Below are 19171 nucleotides of genomic sequence, written 5' to 3'. Positions count from 1 at the left end.
ACGGACTGGAGAAATTCTAACTGGAGGAAATAAGCATCAAGTGAAAAAGCAACCACATGTATTACATGCACATCCCTTTTTAAGTGTAAATTATTCCCCAAATCCATAGAACTCATAGCTGGAGACAGAAGCTGGTAATGCACTGAGGCACTAGAGGATACCTGCTGAGAACACCCTTATCCTTGAGTGCTAGGACAGCTGTTTGACTCGCTGAACAAAGGGCTGCATCAGTAACTTCACATGGCAACGTATTTCCAAGCCAGAGTGTTAAATCTCAGTTGTGTACAGGGGCAGATGGTGAGGAGGATTTCAGATACACAGCAGCAAGAAAGGCGCCACTATAATAATTATTTTTAAACATCTTGGGTTTTTTTGTTGAACATTTCGAGCACGTGGTATTTAGAACTGTGGAATATTGCCATGGCTAGGGGTATGTGTATTTCCAGCTTTTTATAGAGTTTATGTTATATGGAGTTAGTGTTAGAACTGGGCATTATCAGAAATGCCTGTGTAGTTACACACTATTAGCCTTGTAGGGTATGTGCACATCAGAAATACATAATTATTTTACAGATAGTGTCCACGTGAAATATAGCTGGTTACAAAGAATGATTTTATGTGAATCTCTTTGGGACCAGCTTAGTACAGCAGAATACAGAAACAGAGAGTTATTGTTAGAAGTTGCAGTAATACACTGTTTGCTCTCATTGCCAGGGAAACAAAAAGCTAAAAACAGATAACTTAACCAGATGTGAACTGAGACATGAAGTGATAAGTATGCTGCAAATACAGGACCAGCTTTTTCCTCAGTTCTCATGTGGCTGATACCCCTTTTTTATTCCATCTCTTAAAAAAAAAAAAAGAAAGACCAATAGGAAGTTATTTGCAAAAATGTATATATACAATGTTTAAGCAAGTTTTATTCAGCTGAAGTTTATTCTGGTGATATTTAGGAAGTTAGATCACATTGCTCCAGCCCATAACACTCATCAAACACTTAATTAGCCCAAAAGGTCTTTTAGGCACCTCCTTAACTAGCACATCTCCCTACAGCAGATCTCCAAGATCACACTGCTATGTACTTAAAAGTCCTCTATGCATCCGTGAAACAACAAAATAAAATGTGTGCTGGTAAATGCTCACATCCTCATCAAGACTTACTTTCCTGCAAAGCTCTGTGATAGTGAAATGTAGGACAAAGTGGAGCACTTGCATTTGTTGCTGTTCTTGAGGGCACCAGTAATAAGAAAACTGCAGTTTCAATGGATGCATTTCAGTCAGCGAATTCAGCAAAAGAGTCAATTAAATCGAGTTTGTATTTAAATTAGTGAGTAGTGTAGACCAAAAGGAACAGATCTATAAAGCAAAACAGCTGGTGCTGAGAAACCAACGGCCATGCTACATGTGTTTCAGGGGGGTTCTTATCACTATTTCTGACATGGTTTGGTGAGCTGAAAGTGGCTGAAGCAAAATAATTATCCTCCTAATGCCTCTCTTCAGTTGAGTTTCATCTGAAACAAGTCAGGTCTGAGATCACCCAGTGGTGATGATCTGAGCACACTCTTGAATTGGACTAGAAGACAGTTCCACCTTAAGATAGCACCAGGAGACCACCACACCTCTGGTATCAGTGAATTGTCATGAAAGAAAACTATCAGCTGCAGAACTCCTTTCAAACTAAGCATCACAACGCCCACACATGGGGACTGTGCTGTTTTTCGGGAAGAAATATAGGTAACAAAGAAAACTAGAATAAAAATCATAAAAGAAGTATCTGTCATGTGGATTCTTACACATCTAATGAAGAAATAATCTGATGTGAGAGCACTCCTTCACCAGAACTGTTACTATGATCACACACCTGTAGGGAGTGACCTGCAGATCTTCCAGAAATGTATCACTTGAGACTTATCTGTGTAGCTTAGATGACATAATCAAAAATGCCCAAAAAGGACAAACACATACAAACTGTCAAAGGAAAACTGTCAAAGCCTGTTTAGAAAATAAAACAGACCAGAAAGCAGAGTCTGGAAAGCAATTTCTTGTGCTGTGCATTTTTGCAGTAAGAGCTTGATGGGGTATAACCCTTCACCCAAAAGGGCAGATAGGAAATCAGGTCCTTGACACATGGATTACTTCTGACTCCTTGTTTAACAATTATCAAATACAAGGGTCAATTAATTCTGAGGGCCAGAAGTAGAAACCTGTGAGCAAAGTAGCCTAATCTGCAGATAACACTCATGGTCCTTTCTGGCCTGTTCTTCCTGCTGGTGAGCCTTGCATTTGGCACTGTTATGGTCTAGCATCCACAGATGGAGAAAGAAAGAACTACATAATAACTGAACTCACAGACCACTCAAGACACAAGGGCATCCTGTCAGGATACAGATCTGGCTAAGAGACCTGAATGCAAGCCTTCCTTTTCCTGAGGGAGTGCTCATACCACCACAGCCTCCCTTTGCAGATATATTTTAAGGAGAGCAAAGGTGCAGTTTTTGCTGTTGCCAGCAAAGTCAGTTTAAGAGGTTCCAGCATCAGCATCTTCCTGCCTCTCCCTCTTTGCCCAAAGATTACAGCACTCTCAGCTGTATGGATTCAGCTGTTTGCGTGGGCACACTTCAAACTCTTTCAGTGAAATAGTCTACTGTAAATGCAAACCCACCCCCTGCTGGGTTGTTTTTTGGGTTTTTTTAGGGAGGCTGGAAGGGAAGAGTAGGAGTCTGACTTTTTCCATCAGACTATTCCACAAAGCTATTTGTACAGCCATATTCTGAAACAGATGAGGGAATAAAAATCTTTGAGGGTGGGAGGGGTATAGAGATGAAATGGGGATAGTGGGGAGGAACGAGGCAAGCAGCTGGGACTGGAACTTCAAACTGGCTCCGCTTCTGTAGGATTCATGATGGGGAGCTACACATGAGGCCCACATTTACTTCAGCATCTTTAATCAGAAAAGGACTCCAGACACATGCTCGCTGAAGGTTTGAAACACCCAAAATGAAGCCTCAAATCAGACACCCAAGCTTCAAAGAGAAGCAGCAATTCCTATCGTTCTCAGCTGCCCATGTCCTGCTCGTTAGTTTTAACTGTCTCTATGCACAAGTCACAGACCTCAGCTTGAACTTTTGGAGAAGCTCACCTATACATGCTGGCCAGGGAGGCTGGGTGCCTCTGCCCCCAGAATGAATCATGGTGCCATACTCAGGCACTGAATTTTGGCGCATAACAATTCTGAAGCTGGAGATGTCCAAAAAAGATGATCCCCTAAACTTGCCTACAATTACCATAACTGGTCCCATAACACCCCCCTTACTTTATTTTATTTTGCTTGCACTGTGGCTAAGATGAGAAAATGTAGCAGCAAGAGAAAGTATAAGAAAATGCTCTACCTACTGCTCATTTTTTCCACTTTCCACCAGCTCTACTGAGGCCCCTCTCAGAGTCACTGCTTTTTGGGAAAAGTGCCACCCTGCACAGCATTTTTCCTCCTGGTGGGAACAGCTTTGGGTGGATTAGAGAGGAACTGCAGGGCAAAGCACATCTTTCTGATTAAAAATTTCTAAGGAACGTTCCCACCACTTAGCAGAACTTGTTTACATCTCAGTATTTCAATCTGAGTTCAACCTGTGCTGTTTAAGAGGATTTTGTTTGAATGAGATATGCAAGTCAGGAGTCTTGAGCTCCATTCCGTTTTCTACTCCGACTTTGATGTGTGCCTTTGGGCAACACATTTACCCTCTCTGTGTCAGGTTCCCCCATCTGCAAATTAGAGATTTTCATAATTATCTTAATAATCCGCTAAGCACATTGAGATTTTTGAATAAGCAGTACAATGTATAAAGGTTAATATTGTTTTCAAAAGCCAAAGTAACCCTCCTTACGTCACTTCTGCAAAAATACTGCATCTGATGTTTGAAAAATATATCTGCCAAGTAGATGTTAGTGCAGTAAATGTTCAGCACATGTTTGCTTCTACTGACGCACACTATTAGAAAAATTGCTTGAGACAAATTGAGATATTATAGAACAACCCTATTATGGAGCTAGACCACAAAAAAGCTTTTTTTAATTTAAACTAGATCATCAATAGAATAAGGAAGAGATGGATGGGAATGAGAAAGTTGGTTGTAATTATTTCTCTGTAGATCTGGAACATTATCTGACAGGATTTTAATTCTTGAGTCTCTATCAAAAGACTGGCAGTACTCCAAGGTCTTCAAGACATTTTGGTCCTTAAGGGTAGCAGGAGGATAACATTTTGAGTAAAAGGCCTTTACTTGCTATTACTTGCTAGCCTTGTGCTAGTCTGCCTTCAACTTTTTTGCCTAGAATATTCCAGTCAATTCAGATTTCACAAGAGAAACATAAATTTATGCCCCAAAAGGTAAACTACTATATACAATTATCACAAATGTACTTCAAAAGGAGAATGGTATTAAGGTGCAGGCAAAATACTTCAAATAGGTAGAGCTTCAAACTCAGACAAGGTGGGTGGCTGAACATGTGAGAATCTTGATGAAGCAAACTCTCTAGAGGAGAGGAACTGTGGGCAAATAATTTTATTGCCAAACCATTGCTTCAGAAGAATTAAAAAAAGTTCAGCGATGCTCCCAAAAATCAACAAAAAAAAACCCAACAAAAAAGCTCAAACAACCCCAAAACCCAAATCAAAAACTAACCCAACAACAACAAAACACCCTGGGGGGGAAAAAAAAGAAAAATCCCAGAAAAAAAAACAAAACCAAAAAGAAGCCTTGAAGTTACTGTTAACAATAGTGCTAAGTGAGGAAGACACGAATCAAAATTAAAAGTTGCTATCTGATATGCTTTATCCACAACTACTGAAATACAAAAATATGGAAATATGAAAATAAATAAGAAAAGTGAAAATAAGACTCCAGAATAGTGGGAGTTGAACTCCCCTACTTTAGGCAACACATTCTTTGACAGAGTAATGCTCGTAGCTGAATTCAAGTAAAAACTAGTTAAATATTTCATCAGGCAGTACAAGTCACCCTACCTTGAATAAGGATGCATTAAAATGTTTTAATTTGCCAGCTGCTGAGTAATACCAATGTAAGATATCACCAAATGTAACCTGCCTGGTAACTAAAAGCAGCTATCATATTTTTTAAAAGCATGCATCAAACCCACTGGGTAATTTCCAAAACTTTCTCTCCGTCAAACCGAACTAAGCACCTTAAGTTCCTCAAATAGACCAGGTGAGCCAGAAGAATCTGTGAGGAACGTTTGTTTTAATTTTGGGCTCATGCTTCTCTTGTTCATTTCTCATCCCCTCTACTGATATGAAGACAGACATGAAAGCCTGTCTTGCATCAGGCTGTTAACACTCTCATTCCAAAAAGGAAATTAATTTGTACAATTCTTATCTTTTATCTTGAGTCAGGGCAGTGGTACACAACAGTTACTACATCAGATATAAAGCGGATGAAAAACTTCAGCTGTGGTTTGTGATCTGTTCAAATTACTTTTCATTTCCAGAATTGTATTGTGTGACTAGCAGCAGTCCTTGCTAGGATCCAGGGTACTGGGTAATCCCAGCACTTTCTACAGTCAAGGGCAATGCTGCCAAGTCTTCTGGAAACCTGCTGTATCCTCAGCATAGTCCTCCTTTGCACAATGAAGTGGTAGAGCTCACAGGAAATCAAAATATTGTCATCTCCTACATCCAGTGCCCACCCTCTCCTCGGATGGGAAAAGCTTTGTGATCTTTAACCAAGGAAAGAGCAACCCTGGCAGAAAGCCTGCAGAGTCAAGCAGATTGAGTGCCTTGGCAAAAATTCTTCACTTTTTTAATTCTAATGTGCAAAGTCACAACTTTACTGGAGAGAATTACTGACTAAATGTTGCTTATGGCATCTGTACATTCCATGGTAGAGTTCAACCCTATACCTGTTCTCTCTTGACCACTTTCTCTAGAAGTTATCAGATCCCTCAATCCATTCACATAAGCTCGAGTAGAGAGAGTGGAAAATTTTTGCCAACTCAGGGAACATATAGATGACTAGCAATACAGATCCATTAACAACTGCCTTGTACGGAGAGGTGGGGAGGAGAGGCAGCACGAAAAAGGAAAAAGAAACGAGGCCACTGGGATCAGAATTTCGGCAGACAACATCTTGATGTAAAAGTGAAATGTTATACTCTGAAATTCTGTTAAATGAATACAACCCAGTTTCTATATGCCACAAAGTAGTGCATCACTTTGTGTATCTGAGAGACCCAATTAACTGTCCTGTGTTGCGTAAGATTAAAGCACCACCAAATTTCTAAATATTGCTACAAGTCACACCCACTTCGTTATCAAAAGTGTGTTTTCAGGGCAAAGGCTACAAGAACAAGAAGTTATTCTTAAAGTTATGAGAAGACCATTTTAGAACAATTTCTGACATCATGAATGCTGGCTGTTACAACAATCAGTTTGAGCATTTTTGCCAGTTTCCCAGACGCCTAATTATTTTATTTTATTTTCAAATTTATCCTCCTACTGAAGTAGAACTAATGCAATTTTTTTACATGAAAATAATTTGTAGAATTACTTAAAGAATATTTAACAAAACAAATTTTTATTTACAGATCTATTTGCCTGGATTTTCTGAGTGCCCATATTTTCTTGAAGAAATACAGACTTCTGGAAAGTTTCTACACTTCAAGCAGCACAGACTACAGACTGAATTTAGTCCTTGAATCTAATGCTACATTTTACCATTCAGTTTTTCCTTCAGCAAAAGAACACGAAGGGTAAAGTGTTAACCCCATTAAAAGTCAAGGCAAAGCTTCCATGGACTGTAATGAGACTGGGATTTCACCCAAGGTGTTAAACTGTGGTTTGGGAAAGCGAATAAAAATACATCCATTATTGTAACAAGTACTTACCTGCTAGCCAGACTGAGCAATTCATGTCTATCAGCTACTGCAGATTTCTTTTCCAGTTCCCACAACATCACATTGATCAGGTATGAATTCTTAATTACAATGGGCACTTCTTCAAACATGTTTTCATAAGCAATATTTGCTTTTTTCAAGCTGTAAAAAAGTTGAAGAATATTTATTAATATAACCAGTAACTCTCCTATTCTCTTAGCTGATTTGTTGCTCCAACACTTTGCAATTTTGTAAAAACTCTTGATTTTCATAGTTCCATAATCAAACAAGAGTTAAATTTTGGTAAGGGAGGATTTGCATGGCAAAACCTCACATTTACAAAGACTAGGAAAAGCTGCTCTAGGAAAAACTAGCAGCTGCCTTGCTTGCTAACACATTACCTACGTGAAAAAGCCTCCAGCAAGAGACTGTACTGACAGGATTAACTCTGCCCCTTCCTAAATATTTTACTGATTTCCCTGCCATCAGGGTTTCTTAAATAGAAGTGAACAGTATGTTACCACATGACGCTAAAATACCTTTAAAATCATAACTACTACAATGAAAAACAATTTCCCCAATAGATGAATAATTAGAATTTTTACTGACCAAAAAATTAGATCCACAAAATCGTGTACGCCTTGGAATAATTAAATTCTATGATGAATATTAAAATATAAATTTCCAGAGTGTATTTTTTTACAACATACACATAAAAAACTATTGCTATTGCTTTATAAAAAAACAGTAACACTTTTCATAAAATCTGGAAATAAAGGCATGATCTGTAAGTTTCGAAGGAAATACAGCATTAAATTCTTTGTATTTATACTGGATTTTGGAATAAAAATTTTCACTTTTTGCCTCTCCCCCACCTCTTTGGGGTTTTTTCTTTGGACTAACCATGGATTTGCTCGTTCACCATGGAAATGTTTAGACACCAAGCAGTGAAATTATTCTGTTTTTCCTCAATGAAGAAGTTTTAACAAGTACTTGTGCTTTTGCCATTGAACACCAAGCTGCTGGAGGAGAAAGATGCCGGCAAGGGCCTACGTCTGTAACAAGAGGCTAATCTTCTCAAAGAGAGTAATTATCCTGCTCTACTCCAGAAAACTGTGTCCACCTGGGGGAGTTAATTTGGAATAAATACAAAGCAACAGCTCTTCTAGAATACATCCACCGCCTAGCCCCAAAATCAATTCAAGTTCCACCCAGATCCCCAAAGACAGACTTTCATGCCTTGACAGCCTGTGCACATCTAACACTACCCATACAGATCCATTTTCTCCAACATACACTGTTACAAGTGGTTTTAAAACACAGTGTTCCATCATCCCTTGTACCCTTCTGCCTCCCAAATAATTCAGCAAAACCTGTGAGAAAACATTGTTTGAAGTTTCTTACGCTTCTGGAGAGAAGTCTTTTTCTTTGCAAACTTCCATCAGTTTGGGAGTCAGCCTATATGCCTTCAGTGACAAAGATCCTTGGGCCGTCTTAATGGGATCTACCATTAAAAATGGAGAAAGCATATTATTACCAAACCCAGATTGCCTTTTTCTTTTTAAATATCTGAGTGACATAAACAGATGGAAAATAACTAAGTAGGCCTATTAAAAAAAAATTAAGAGAACAAACACAGAAAATTCACTGCAGCAGAAGCAACCTTTATTGTACTGCAATGTGAAATACATGCAATGACAGACAGTGAAGCAGATTAGTAAACTTAACTTGAGAAACATGGGAGGGATCTAGACCCATTCTACTCGCAACATTATTTTCCCATTAAAGGTCCAATTCACATTTTCTTTTATTTCACATGAACTATTCACAGAACTTATGTAAGAGCGATCTCATTTAAATAAAGATTTTTCCTTCCAGTCATTATGCAGTAAATTAAAATACTCATTAAACTACATTTTATACAGAAAAAAATATGTAATTTTAGAGTAGCAATAAGCTAATTCAGATCAAGTTGCTGTGCTGCTTCGTGCATGACAATGTAACTGGTATATAAAAAGATTAGTTTTGCCTTGACATACTCTGCTGAATTTAGGGGGAAATTTTCTAAACAAACTGTTACATTCCTTGGACAAAGAAGCTTAACACTTGCAGCATGATAACGGCTGAAGCATGCCAACATGAGAATAAAAGCTGTGTTAACATTCATGTTGTCTGAAACTTAACACAGTAAAACTTTTAGCAATCGGTGATAAAATGAAAACCAAAATAGACTGAAACAAGTGGAAAATTCATCAAGGTCTGATGATGCAATGTTTCCAGCCAATATAAGTATACTTTAACAACTTGTTCTTTACTGTAATCCAATTGTTAACATACTGAAACAATTTTGGGGCAGCTCATAAGATTGATCGTATTCATTAGTATTTTTTCTGACAGATACTCAGGACGTTACATTTACTTCTCAGCTGGAAACTACATGCAAGTCTGCCAGATATGGCAAACTGTGAGTGTTTGGGGAGGGGGAGGCTATAAAGCTGTTAAATTGCCTACGGTTCTGATACAGCACAGAACATCTGGTCTGGAGAGCTTGAGGAAACACCATTAAATAGGCAGAAAAGAAAAAAATCTTTGTGCTAAGAAACAGTCCGGGTTTTGTATGCTTCTGTCAGAGGTATAAAAAAAACTTGGCAATTCGTGCGATGATTGGTCAGTCACGTACAGAGCCAGACACGCTAGCAAGCAGGGTTTGTTAGACATCTGGTCGGGTTCCACCAGCCCCTTCCACGAGGGAGGGGAGATGAAGGAATAAAAATGAAGCAGCTACTCCAGCATTCCAAAACGTACACATCAGGGCTCTGATAGCAAGAAAAATAAACAGAAAGAAGGAAACCCTGTCTAGACTTAGCTGCTGCTGAGGCTGCCGTAGGGCCTGCCGTAGACACAGGGTTGGTATTTACTCGAAAAGGCCTGCCAGGCTACTCTTACAGGCAAAAGACAGAATACAAAAATAGCAGTAATAATATTAAGAGGGGAAAAGAATAATAAAGGAAACCTCATACTAACCGTAAATGAGAACTACAGACTCCTCAATTGCATGCTGGTAACTGAACTGGGAGTCCAGGAGGGCACGAGTGACAAAAGAGCCATAGTACGTGGACTGGTACCAGCCAACGTGAAGATGATCAATGTTTACGTGGCGGAGGCTTCGCATCATTTCCATCTGGTATTGAACTAGATTAAATAAAAAGTATGCTTAAAAAGTAAACTTACACAATCTGTACTATTTAGAAAGAAAGCCTGATATTAAATGAGAAGATCATATTTTGCTTTATTTTCATTTTTGCACCTACCCAGAAATTTGTTTACTCACTGCTGGACAGACTTCATTAAAACCCAGAGCCTCCTCAGAGAATGAAAGTAAGATCAGCCTGAGTAAGCAGACTTTTTTCAGATGCACTTAATTGCTAAAATGATCAACAAACTGTTACACGTCATTTACAGTGTGTATTACCTTACTCATTCATAAAAAAGAAAATAATCTGATACTGGGTTTCATTAGGCAGTAATAGTCCACCATTTAGTAACAAAGCCATATTGTGATTTAAGCTGCAATAGTGTCTGGAATTAGGTAACTTCTGGAATCAAAAGGAGAATTATTTAATGAGCATATGAAACAGATGATAAACTATGTGTGCCTTTTTCACAACATAGAACTACATTTTCAGTATTAGTTTGGGGGACCAGCTTTAGCTGTCAGATAGCTTTGATTGCATTTATCTTCCAATTTTCAATACTATTTCCTCTTTTTTGATGTATATAAACGCTAAGTATGTTGCATGTAAAAATTATTCTAGCTAATACACACACATTTCCATACACAGTAAGTTACTCTAACAGTGGATAACATTTTTTTGTCAAGCTTTTAACACCAACAGCTGCAATGTTCATTGTACCAACAAATAAATTCTGTTTCTACTAAATGCTTCAGTCAAACAGATCACCTTGATGGAACAGAATTCTATTCAGAAATGTTTAACATAATCCCACCAAGAAGAAGAACACAGCTTATCACTTATCAGACCCTTTAAACAGACACTGTGCCTGCTGGTTACATTTAAGGAAACAGATTTTTGTGTGATTATCAGACGAACCAATGCTCAGAGCCAACTGACAGGAAATCAAATGCAACAACACTGCACAATCCTGAAGTTTTATCTGCAGCTGCAAAAATTACAAAGATAAAACACATCCCCTCCTATCCATTCATTTTCGTTAAATTTTTTCAAGGCTTCTCCTTGTGCAGATGAAAATATGATATTCATTATAAAAGAAATCAACACAAATTAATTAGAGGCAGAATGTGCTACAATTTCAGACCCCACTTCATATTCATTCAAAAGGAAAAAAGTTTCAACCATATTATGTACAGATATAAGGAGGCATTTTTCAAGATTGGACAAGTATTTTTCTGACTTATCACCCATCCTTACAGCACAAACTACATTCTGCAGTCTGCTGACCCTTTCCATTAAATTGCCATATCTGTCTGACTGTATTTTTAAAGAAACCTAAGTACACTTACGTAAACCCTTTCAGACTTATATCAGCACATGGTGCTTGCATTCTATTTCATAGTATCTTAATAAAAATAGACTTCAAATTTTTATTCCATCCGAGGCATCATGATAATACAGCACCCCAAAGCAGCAAACTCACCCAGGCTTTGGTCTGAAATCCCCTAACACACTGCCAGCAAAGGCAAGGCCTGTGCCATGTGCCTGTCTCTAAACCAAGGCAAACCTAGAGATGCCACTAAAATCCCCAGGGCAACCAGCAGAACTGACCAAACAGCAATTTCAAACCCCAAATGAAAATGTTTCCCCTTGCCAGATCAAAGTAGGATCATTGTACAAATTCCAGGAACAGGGGCCAGTCTGAAGCTCCTTTACCCAGCAGCCGTGATGCATCTCAATGTTTCTCTCAAAAACAGAGCTAAGGTCTAGCTTGTCAAAGAAACTCAGTCCTTAATCTTAAAAAGTTTTTGGTGGATTATTTTTTTTTGGTGAGGAAGATGAGAAGTTTCTAGATTTTACAATTAAAGCAAAAAGAACACAGACCTGCCCCAGAACAAACTAAATGACTCCTACTTTGACCATGATTTTGAATTAAGAAAAGCATACGACCCATTTATTAAATGTAGCTAGAATAAACTATTTTGGCTAACACAACATGTCCATACAGAAACACTTTTCAAAAGTATATCTGTGTGGCAAGCAGGTAATACTTGCTTTTCACAAATACTACAATAGGCTAAAAAATTAAATTATGGTTAGATCTTTTCTATCCAAATGAAGTCATGAAAAGGAAATGGATTTTAAAAAGGAGCTGAAAGTGATAAATGTGAAATGTGGACTTTTAGAGAGCTGAGCTAGACTGCTCCTTGCAGTAGGAATTCTCTTGTAATTGTGGACACTGTCAAAGTAGAGGTGGTCATGTAATGATGGGGAAAAAACACTTAGATATAGATACCTATGAAATCATGTGGTTATCACATCCAGATAATTTCTCCCTTGAGAAATGTAATGTTCAAGAGCAGGAATACCCTAAGAAAACATCCAGATTTTTACAAACTTGAATAAAGGTATATTGTGCTCTTAAAAGTATTCATCTGAGAGGTAATTGGTAACCACGTTCCATGACAACTTACTTTTTTTAAGCACAGTACAACCAGCAACATGTAACTGAACACGATGTAAGCAATATTGTCCAGAAAAAAAAAAGACTCACTAAAAACCATAAAGATTTCAAGTCAGCAAATCCTCCTCTCATGACTGTTAGCAGTTAGATGATAATGAAGGCAATAGTGGAAAAAATCTCAAAGAACCAATAAAGCATCAATAGCTAACATCTTTGCCTTGGGAAAACAACTGCAGAAATTAAAACATGATGCAGTCCCCACCAGGGAGAAATGGAAACTCTTTTAACCAAACATATATATTTTATATAACATGTATTAGTAGCTAGATAGCTCCAACAAGCTGCCAACTTGCACAAATGGATAACAGCCCCTAAGCTGCTTTTGCTGATACCATTACCACTGTTGCTTTACGTTGTTTGCCCAATCTACAGAACATCATCTTTTACCTAGCAGTTCAGCACAGACTGGGCAAGAGCTCTCTCCTTCTACCCAGTCCTCAGTCTGCTAGGATTTGGGACAGTCGTGTGCTTTTTCTAATGAGTTCAGTTTCATGCCATAGTCCTTCCAAAGCCACACCGCAAAGGAGGCACTAAAAAAGGGCCACTAAGTCTGAGAGTACCCAGAAATGAGGTGAGTAAAGAAAAGAGATGGGGAACAGCCAGGCTAGGATGCTTCCCCCGTCTCCCCCACATGTAAACAATGCACTAAGATTTGAAAGCAGATTATTTGTTGAAGAGTACCCTTATGATGAGGAAAGCCAACAGTCATGCTTGCACTTCTCAGTGTGCTGCTCTCATTGAGAAGGCGCAGCCTCTGTCTCCAGAGCCACATCCATCTCCTGAGCACCCTTTGAGGTGCTGATCTTTAACAGAAGAGTCTCTCTTTTCCTGCTATTAAGAAAAGATCTCCTCCTTCCTTTACAAGGGTTATTTTTTGTTAGTTTGCAAACAAATGGAGAGGGTGGGGGATTAATGAAGGTAGAAAGCCATAGCATAATTTGAAAAATTCTAAAGCAGAAAAAGTGGAAAACTATGCAATTATGAGTGTTTTGCCTAAATATGACTGACTTGTGTGAACTTGTACTATCAAAATGCCTCTACTGAAAAACCTTGACCATAAACCCTATTACAGTAGTTTGAAGAGCTCAACTAGTTTTAATAAACGTAAAAGATTAAAGAAAATATTGAAATAACACAAAGACACTTTCCTTTTCTAAAATGTACTGGCAACATTAGAAACTTTATCTGAGATTTAACATAAAGGAGGCACATACCCTACCTTACTAACCAAAAATAACACACCCCAAATTATACAGTAGATCAGATACAAGGCCAAGAATTGAACGCTGACGTGATGAGCCATTCAACACTGGGACAATTCACCCATGTTTTATATACCTCAAGATATCCTTGGTCAATAACCTTGCTGCTTGAAAACTTAAATTTAAGAACAGGTCAAATCAGCTGAGGCATGGAAAAGAGGTCCATGTGATCATTTTAAAATGCAAACAAATCCCTGAGTTTACAAACAACTGGGAAATTCACAGCCTTCTTAAAACAAGTTTATTTCTAAAATACTTCTAAAACAAGTGCTTTTGCAGCAGCCTGATACATGAGGCAAGTTGACTTATCACTAAATTGTTTCCTTACAAACAATTCATTAGAATTCACCTCTCGTGGGGTCACATATCAATGTGTGTGTTGCTGAAATTTAGTCCTTAGTTATCATTACCATCAGCTGAGATGCATTTCCATCTGGCCACATTCAGATTGCCCGTAAATATTATGACATGTGAAACCCTGATCAAAGGTGGCCTGAAGGCAATACATTTGATGACACCTCAGATGCTCAAGCTTTAATTTCCAAAACATAGTTTAAATTGATATGCCTTAAGAAATCTGATTTTAAGAGTAGAAAGCAACATGCCTCCTAAATAGCCAAACCCCATCAAAGCAGAAGAACTGTATCCAAGTATCATGTGCCATGGACTGGTTTGCACTGCTCCTCACCCAGCTCACTGCAGTGTACACTGGGCACAGACAGCCCAAGGAGGTAACAACCAACTCTGTGCTACAACCACCTTCGGTCTGCATTTCACAATTAAATCTTTGTCTTGACTCATGATTCACAAATTTGTTGTTTAACAGGAGAAGCTGCATGTGCCTTCACAAGGGCAGGTCACTAGTTCAAGAACAAGGTGGACCTTTACTACTTCCTCACGCTCAAGAGCCTCCTCAAAAAGACTCAAGACGAGAATGGATCTGAGGATGAATATTGTTTCCCTGCACAATGCTGAGCACCCAGAGACAAATAACTACCTAAAATATACCCAGGAGCAGACATGCTTTCCAAGGGACACAGAAGTCCATCAGAAGAGACAGCATCCAGCCTCTGCACTAAGGCTTCTCTGAATTTAACTGGCAACATGAGCATGGCAAATTTTGGTTAATCTGGTCAAACTATGTTGAAAAACAGCTAAAATATTCCTTTTATAGCACCGCTACTAATGTGCATAGTATTTTTAGGGCAATAATTTGTCTCTTTTGAAGTGCTACCATGTGGCAGCATGAGTACTGAACAAGTGCTATACACTTCGTAGCACAAAAAATTTGGGGTTTTCTATACATATTAAGCTTTGCCAAACCACATGTATGCTTCAGACACTATCTTCAATGACTAAACCAAGTTAGCAGATGCTAGTTCAAGGAACTAGCACATGCATTTGAAAAGAAGGAAAATTGATTTATTTAATTTAATTTAGCACAGAGAATTATGGAGACAAAAGATTAATTTGTTTCCCTCCGCATACACACACAATCTCAATTAATTGTCAAAAAAACTATGAATCACAATGACTACATCTATTGATAACAATTCCAATTGTGAAGATACAAATATAAGCAATACCACAACCAACTTGTTCTGGTTAAAAAACACAAATAAAAAAGATGGGCAAAGAGAAACAAGAATTTGCAATTAATTCCAGCAAAGTTTATCTGAAAAAGTTTTTAGACACTGATGAAATATATTTCATAAGCTAAAGTCTGTGCCACATATGCATACAAATATTTGCAGATTTTTATCTAGATCCAACCACCTCACACACACACACATACACACACTTTTCCCAGGACAAATGCTTAGTAACTCAACAATTCTCCTATTCAGGGAGGAAAAAAAATTAAAAGTAAATATTGCCTTCCTCGATAATATTAATTTCCTCCTCTGAAATATCAAGTCAGGGTTACAAAACAGTGCTCTATTTTATACACTTCTGCCATACTGGGCTGAAAGCACCTGGTCTCCTCTAAACTTGGAAGCTAAGCAGACCAAGGCCTGTAAGTAGCTGGATGGGAAGAAAAAAAATCACCTGAAAATAGGCAAAAGTCCAAGAGTCATAATAAGTCATAAGACCACAAAAACAAAAGCGAGTCAAAAGACTTAATTCAACTCCATTTTAATTGCTAAATACAATGATGAAAATAAAAAAGGGCAGAACATGTTCTCCAAAATGGTTAAATTTTTTTTAAGGAATTGTTGTGTTCCAATGAGTTAGCAACTGTGGTGGAAAAACTGCACATTCTGAAAAGCACACTTCACAAATCTGCATTTTCTACACAGACTATGAGACAAATTGAACGCAAATCTATAGCAATCACCTCTATCTATGCCACCAATGCTACTTCTCTAGTAAGAGCAAACCCAACCATCTTCTAAGTGGATGCTTATTACAGCAACTGAGGCTTTGCTAGTGTCTTAATGTTTTTCTAAACCAAAAAATCCTTCATTTTATGAGAAAGGAGGGGAGAAATAGAAAAGGAAAAACTCTGAAGAAACAATTCATTATGCATGCTCAGTAAACTCAATCATTTTTAACCTTGATCACAATTCAATGTTCGTTTTACGACAGCACTGTGTGATACTAATTGTGCTCTACAGAAAAAAGTATAGGGCACCCAGAGGAGGTATCACAATCAGCAGGTGAACAGTGAAAAGTAACAGAACATAATAAAATGTTTGGAGTGCTTCTGTCTGGAGATACTTACTCAAGTGCAGCATGTATCTCCAGACTGTTATTTACAACCAGTTTGGTCAGCAGTTGCTCCAGCACAGTTCCCACCTAACTGATGACTATGGCCTTGTCAGGAGGGTCAGGGGGAACTGCCCTGGAGTCCAAGACACCCCACCAAGGCAGGCAGTGACTGCCCATCACTACCTTGTTGCTTGGCAGAGACAGCTCCAAGACATGGGCCAGCACAAGGACACAGCTCCTGCCAATGCAGGGCACAGTAGGAATTGCTGGTGGGAATAAAGGAGACAAGTTTTCAGAGAAAATGAGTAAAACAAGGGAACGGGGAGCACAGGGATGTGCGTGACAGGACAACGGGAAAGTAGCAAATGGAAGCACACCACTTCCTGCACATGTGCTGGCACTTGCCCAGCATTTTCTGACAGCGAGCATGGGGCTCTGGTCTAAGCACATAACCACTGAATCAGGAGGCAATCGAACCCATCAAGCTATTATATCATTTTATTAACACATGAGCAAACACTCAGATAAGCCTTTGGACAAACTAAATAAATCTCACTGACCACACAATTCTCTACATAACTCAAGGTAATGGAAACTCCTCCTGTTTTTAAATAAACACACTTAAGCCTCAAGAAAATTCTAAATAAGATGGACAGGACTGCCAAGATAACTTGCAAAGTTGTCTCCTGAACTGTGCAACATTATTCCAATGGACAAAAGCATTGCAATACTTACAGAAATATTAAACCACTTGAGTTTTCAAAAAGCATTTTTAAATACAGAAATCCATTTTAAATTAGCATCTTGCAACTAAGGTTGAAATTAAGCAATGTAATTCAATTATTTTGTTGACAATGATTTTTACAAAGCAATGGCCAGAAGGAAATGCAATATATTTTGAAGGCTTTCTGTCGTGTATTTGGAGTATTTTTCTTGGCATTCATCCAGAAATCTCCATCTTCACAGTATCTTAGTAACACTCACCACTTATTCCTCCATCTCCTATATGGCAGGTAAACATTATTCATATCTAAGCATCTATTTGGCTTACTACACTACTATTTTTACATTGACTGAAGATGAATTTGATAGGAGATTGAAATCTTTATCAAGAAAAAAGTTTCAGTCAGCCTACACTGTCATGACAGCAGTAAATTATACTTCTAAACATGCCACCTGGGCAGTTTAATTCTTGCTTTCCTTGTAAAAAAGCAGGAGGATGCTATCTCATTTCCTAATAAACATCACATGCCTAATGAAAGCATTGAGTGTTTTCTATTAGGAGTGTATTCCCATGAACTTCAGCACCTCGAAGCCTTTACTTACACCATTTTTGTCCAATGAGTATCACCCTAGCTGCTAAAATGCAAAGTAGGATTAAAGGCATGAAAAGGAATCAGCATGGTCAAAACCCAAATGTATGTTACAGTAACCTCACATCTGACTAAGCACCTCCTTTAAAAAATGTGGTCTTTAAAAGTTTCATAAGATTTCCTTAACTTTCTTTACTGGCCACTGATTTTTGCTTGTTTACTCTAGTGAGGTTAAATTAACAGGTTAAACAGTTCTTTCCTTAGAAAATATCAACATATCTACCTTCGTGCTCCCAGTTACAAAGAAATTAAGCACACAGTAACACAAAAATGTGTGGTTAAACTCTAATTCCTTTCCTACATAAATGTCAACCAGATTAATGTACTTTTTATGAAATTTTATATTACATAAATACTCAGAGAGGTTATTCAATTATCTGGAAAAATTTGGAAATGTTTAAAGATTAATGAATTACACAGTCACTTTTACTTTTTATAATTTAACACAGATTTTCATATTCCACCATTTGAAAGCAGAACAGGGACAGACACTGAAATGGAAACAACTCAGCAATCCCTGCACTTTGAAAATCAGCAATGTCACACAGCATGCACTACAAGAAAGTCAGTCTCATTTTGTTAATAACTTTTCAATAAATGGAGAAAAACAATGTTGATTTCACATAAGGGGTTTGGGGACTTTTTAATCCCTCACCTCTCCTTGTAGCACAGAAAAAGATTTTTCTTCTTTGTAAAGCTTCAAAGTTCGGGTATTTTTTACCACTCAGTGTTTGCATTGCAAAAATTCAAAGGGCAGGGGGAAGAGGAGGGACATCTTCAACAGCTTACTTAAAGTCAAAACACCCATCTTGTGTTACCAGATACAATGAAGCAAGTGGTTTTCTGATGCCTTGGTATTAAAAATCCACACGTCTGTTTTCAAGAATTTGTCACACTGTTCTTAAGTTTCAAGCTCACGAAATGTGGTCTGAACACTGCAGCAGACATATGTCCCATACAAAAATTTCTTGAATTGTCCTTATAGCAAATCAGGATTCATTAAAAGAAAAATTGCTGCTACAGCCTCTTTCTTCAGTTGAAAGTTAAACAGGTTATTTGTTTTCTATAACCTCCATCAGCTCATCATGTAGGGACAAAACTGCTCAACACCTGGCAGCGAGAATCAGTGAGGAAAAGTTCTTATTTTTGGAGAAACAGAAGAACAACATGGTAGCTACGCCGATAAACACACCTTTTGAATCAAAATTACACAAATATCTA

The 19171-nt window shown here is 38.0% G+C and overlaps 1 protein-coding gene across 1 annotated transcript in view; it reads right to left on the bottom strand.

The window, feature by feature from the left end:
* Positions 1–19171, bottom strand: part of EIF3H (eukaryotic translation initiation factor 3, subunit H) — a gene marked incomplete at its 5' end in the record, with an annotated part of 67561 nt that overhangs the window by 7046 nt on the left and 41344 nt on the right. Inside the window, 3 exons of the mRNA XM_009082825.1 lie at positions 6898–7047; positions 8290–8389; positions 9910–10077. Of these exons, the coding sequence (XP_009081073.1) occupies positions 6898–7047; positions 8290–8389; positions 9910–10077 (418 nt within the window). The remainder of the gene's footprint in view (positions 1–6897; positions 7048–8289; positions 8390–9909; positions 10078–19171) is intronic.

Source organism: Acanthisitta chloris, unplaced genomic scaffold (genome assembly GCF_000695815.1).
Source record: "Acanthisitta chloris isolate BGI_N310 unplaced genomic scaffold, ASM69581v1 scaffold1629, whole genome shotgun sequence".
NCBI classification, from domain to species: Eukaryota; Metazoa; Chordata; class Aves; order Passeriformes; family Acanthisittidae; genus Acanthisitta; species Acanthisitta chloris.
This window is presented reverse-complemented; position numbering and strand designations above follow the sequence as displayed.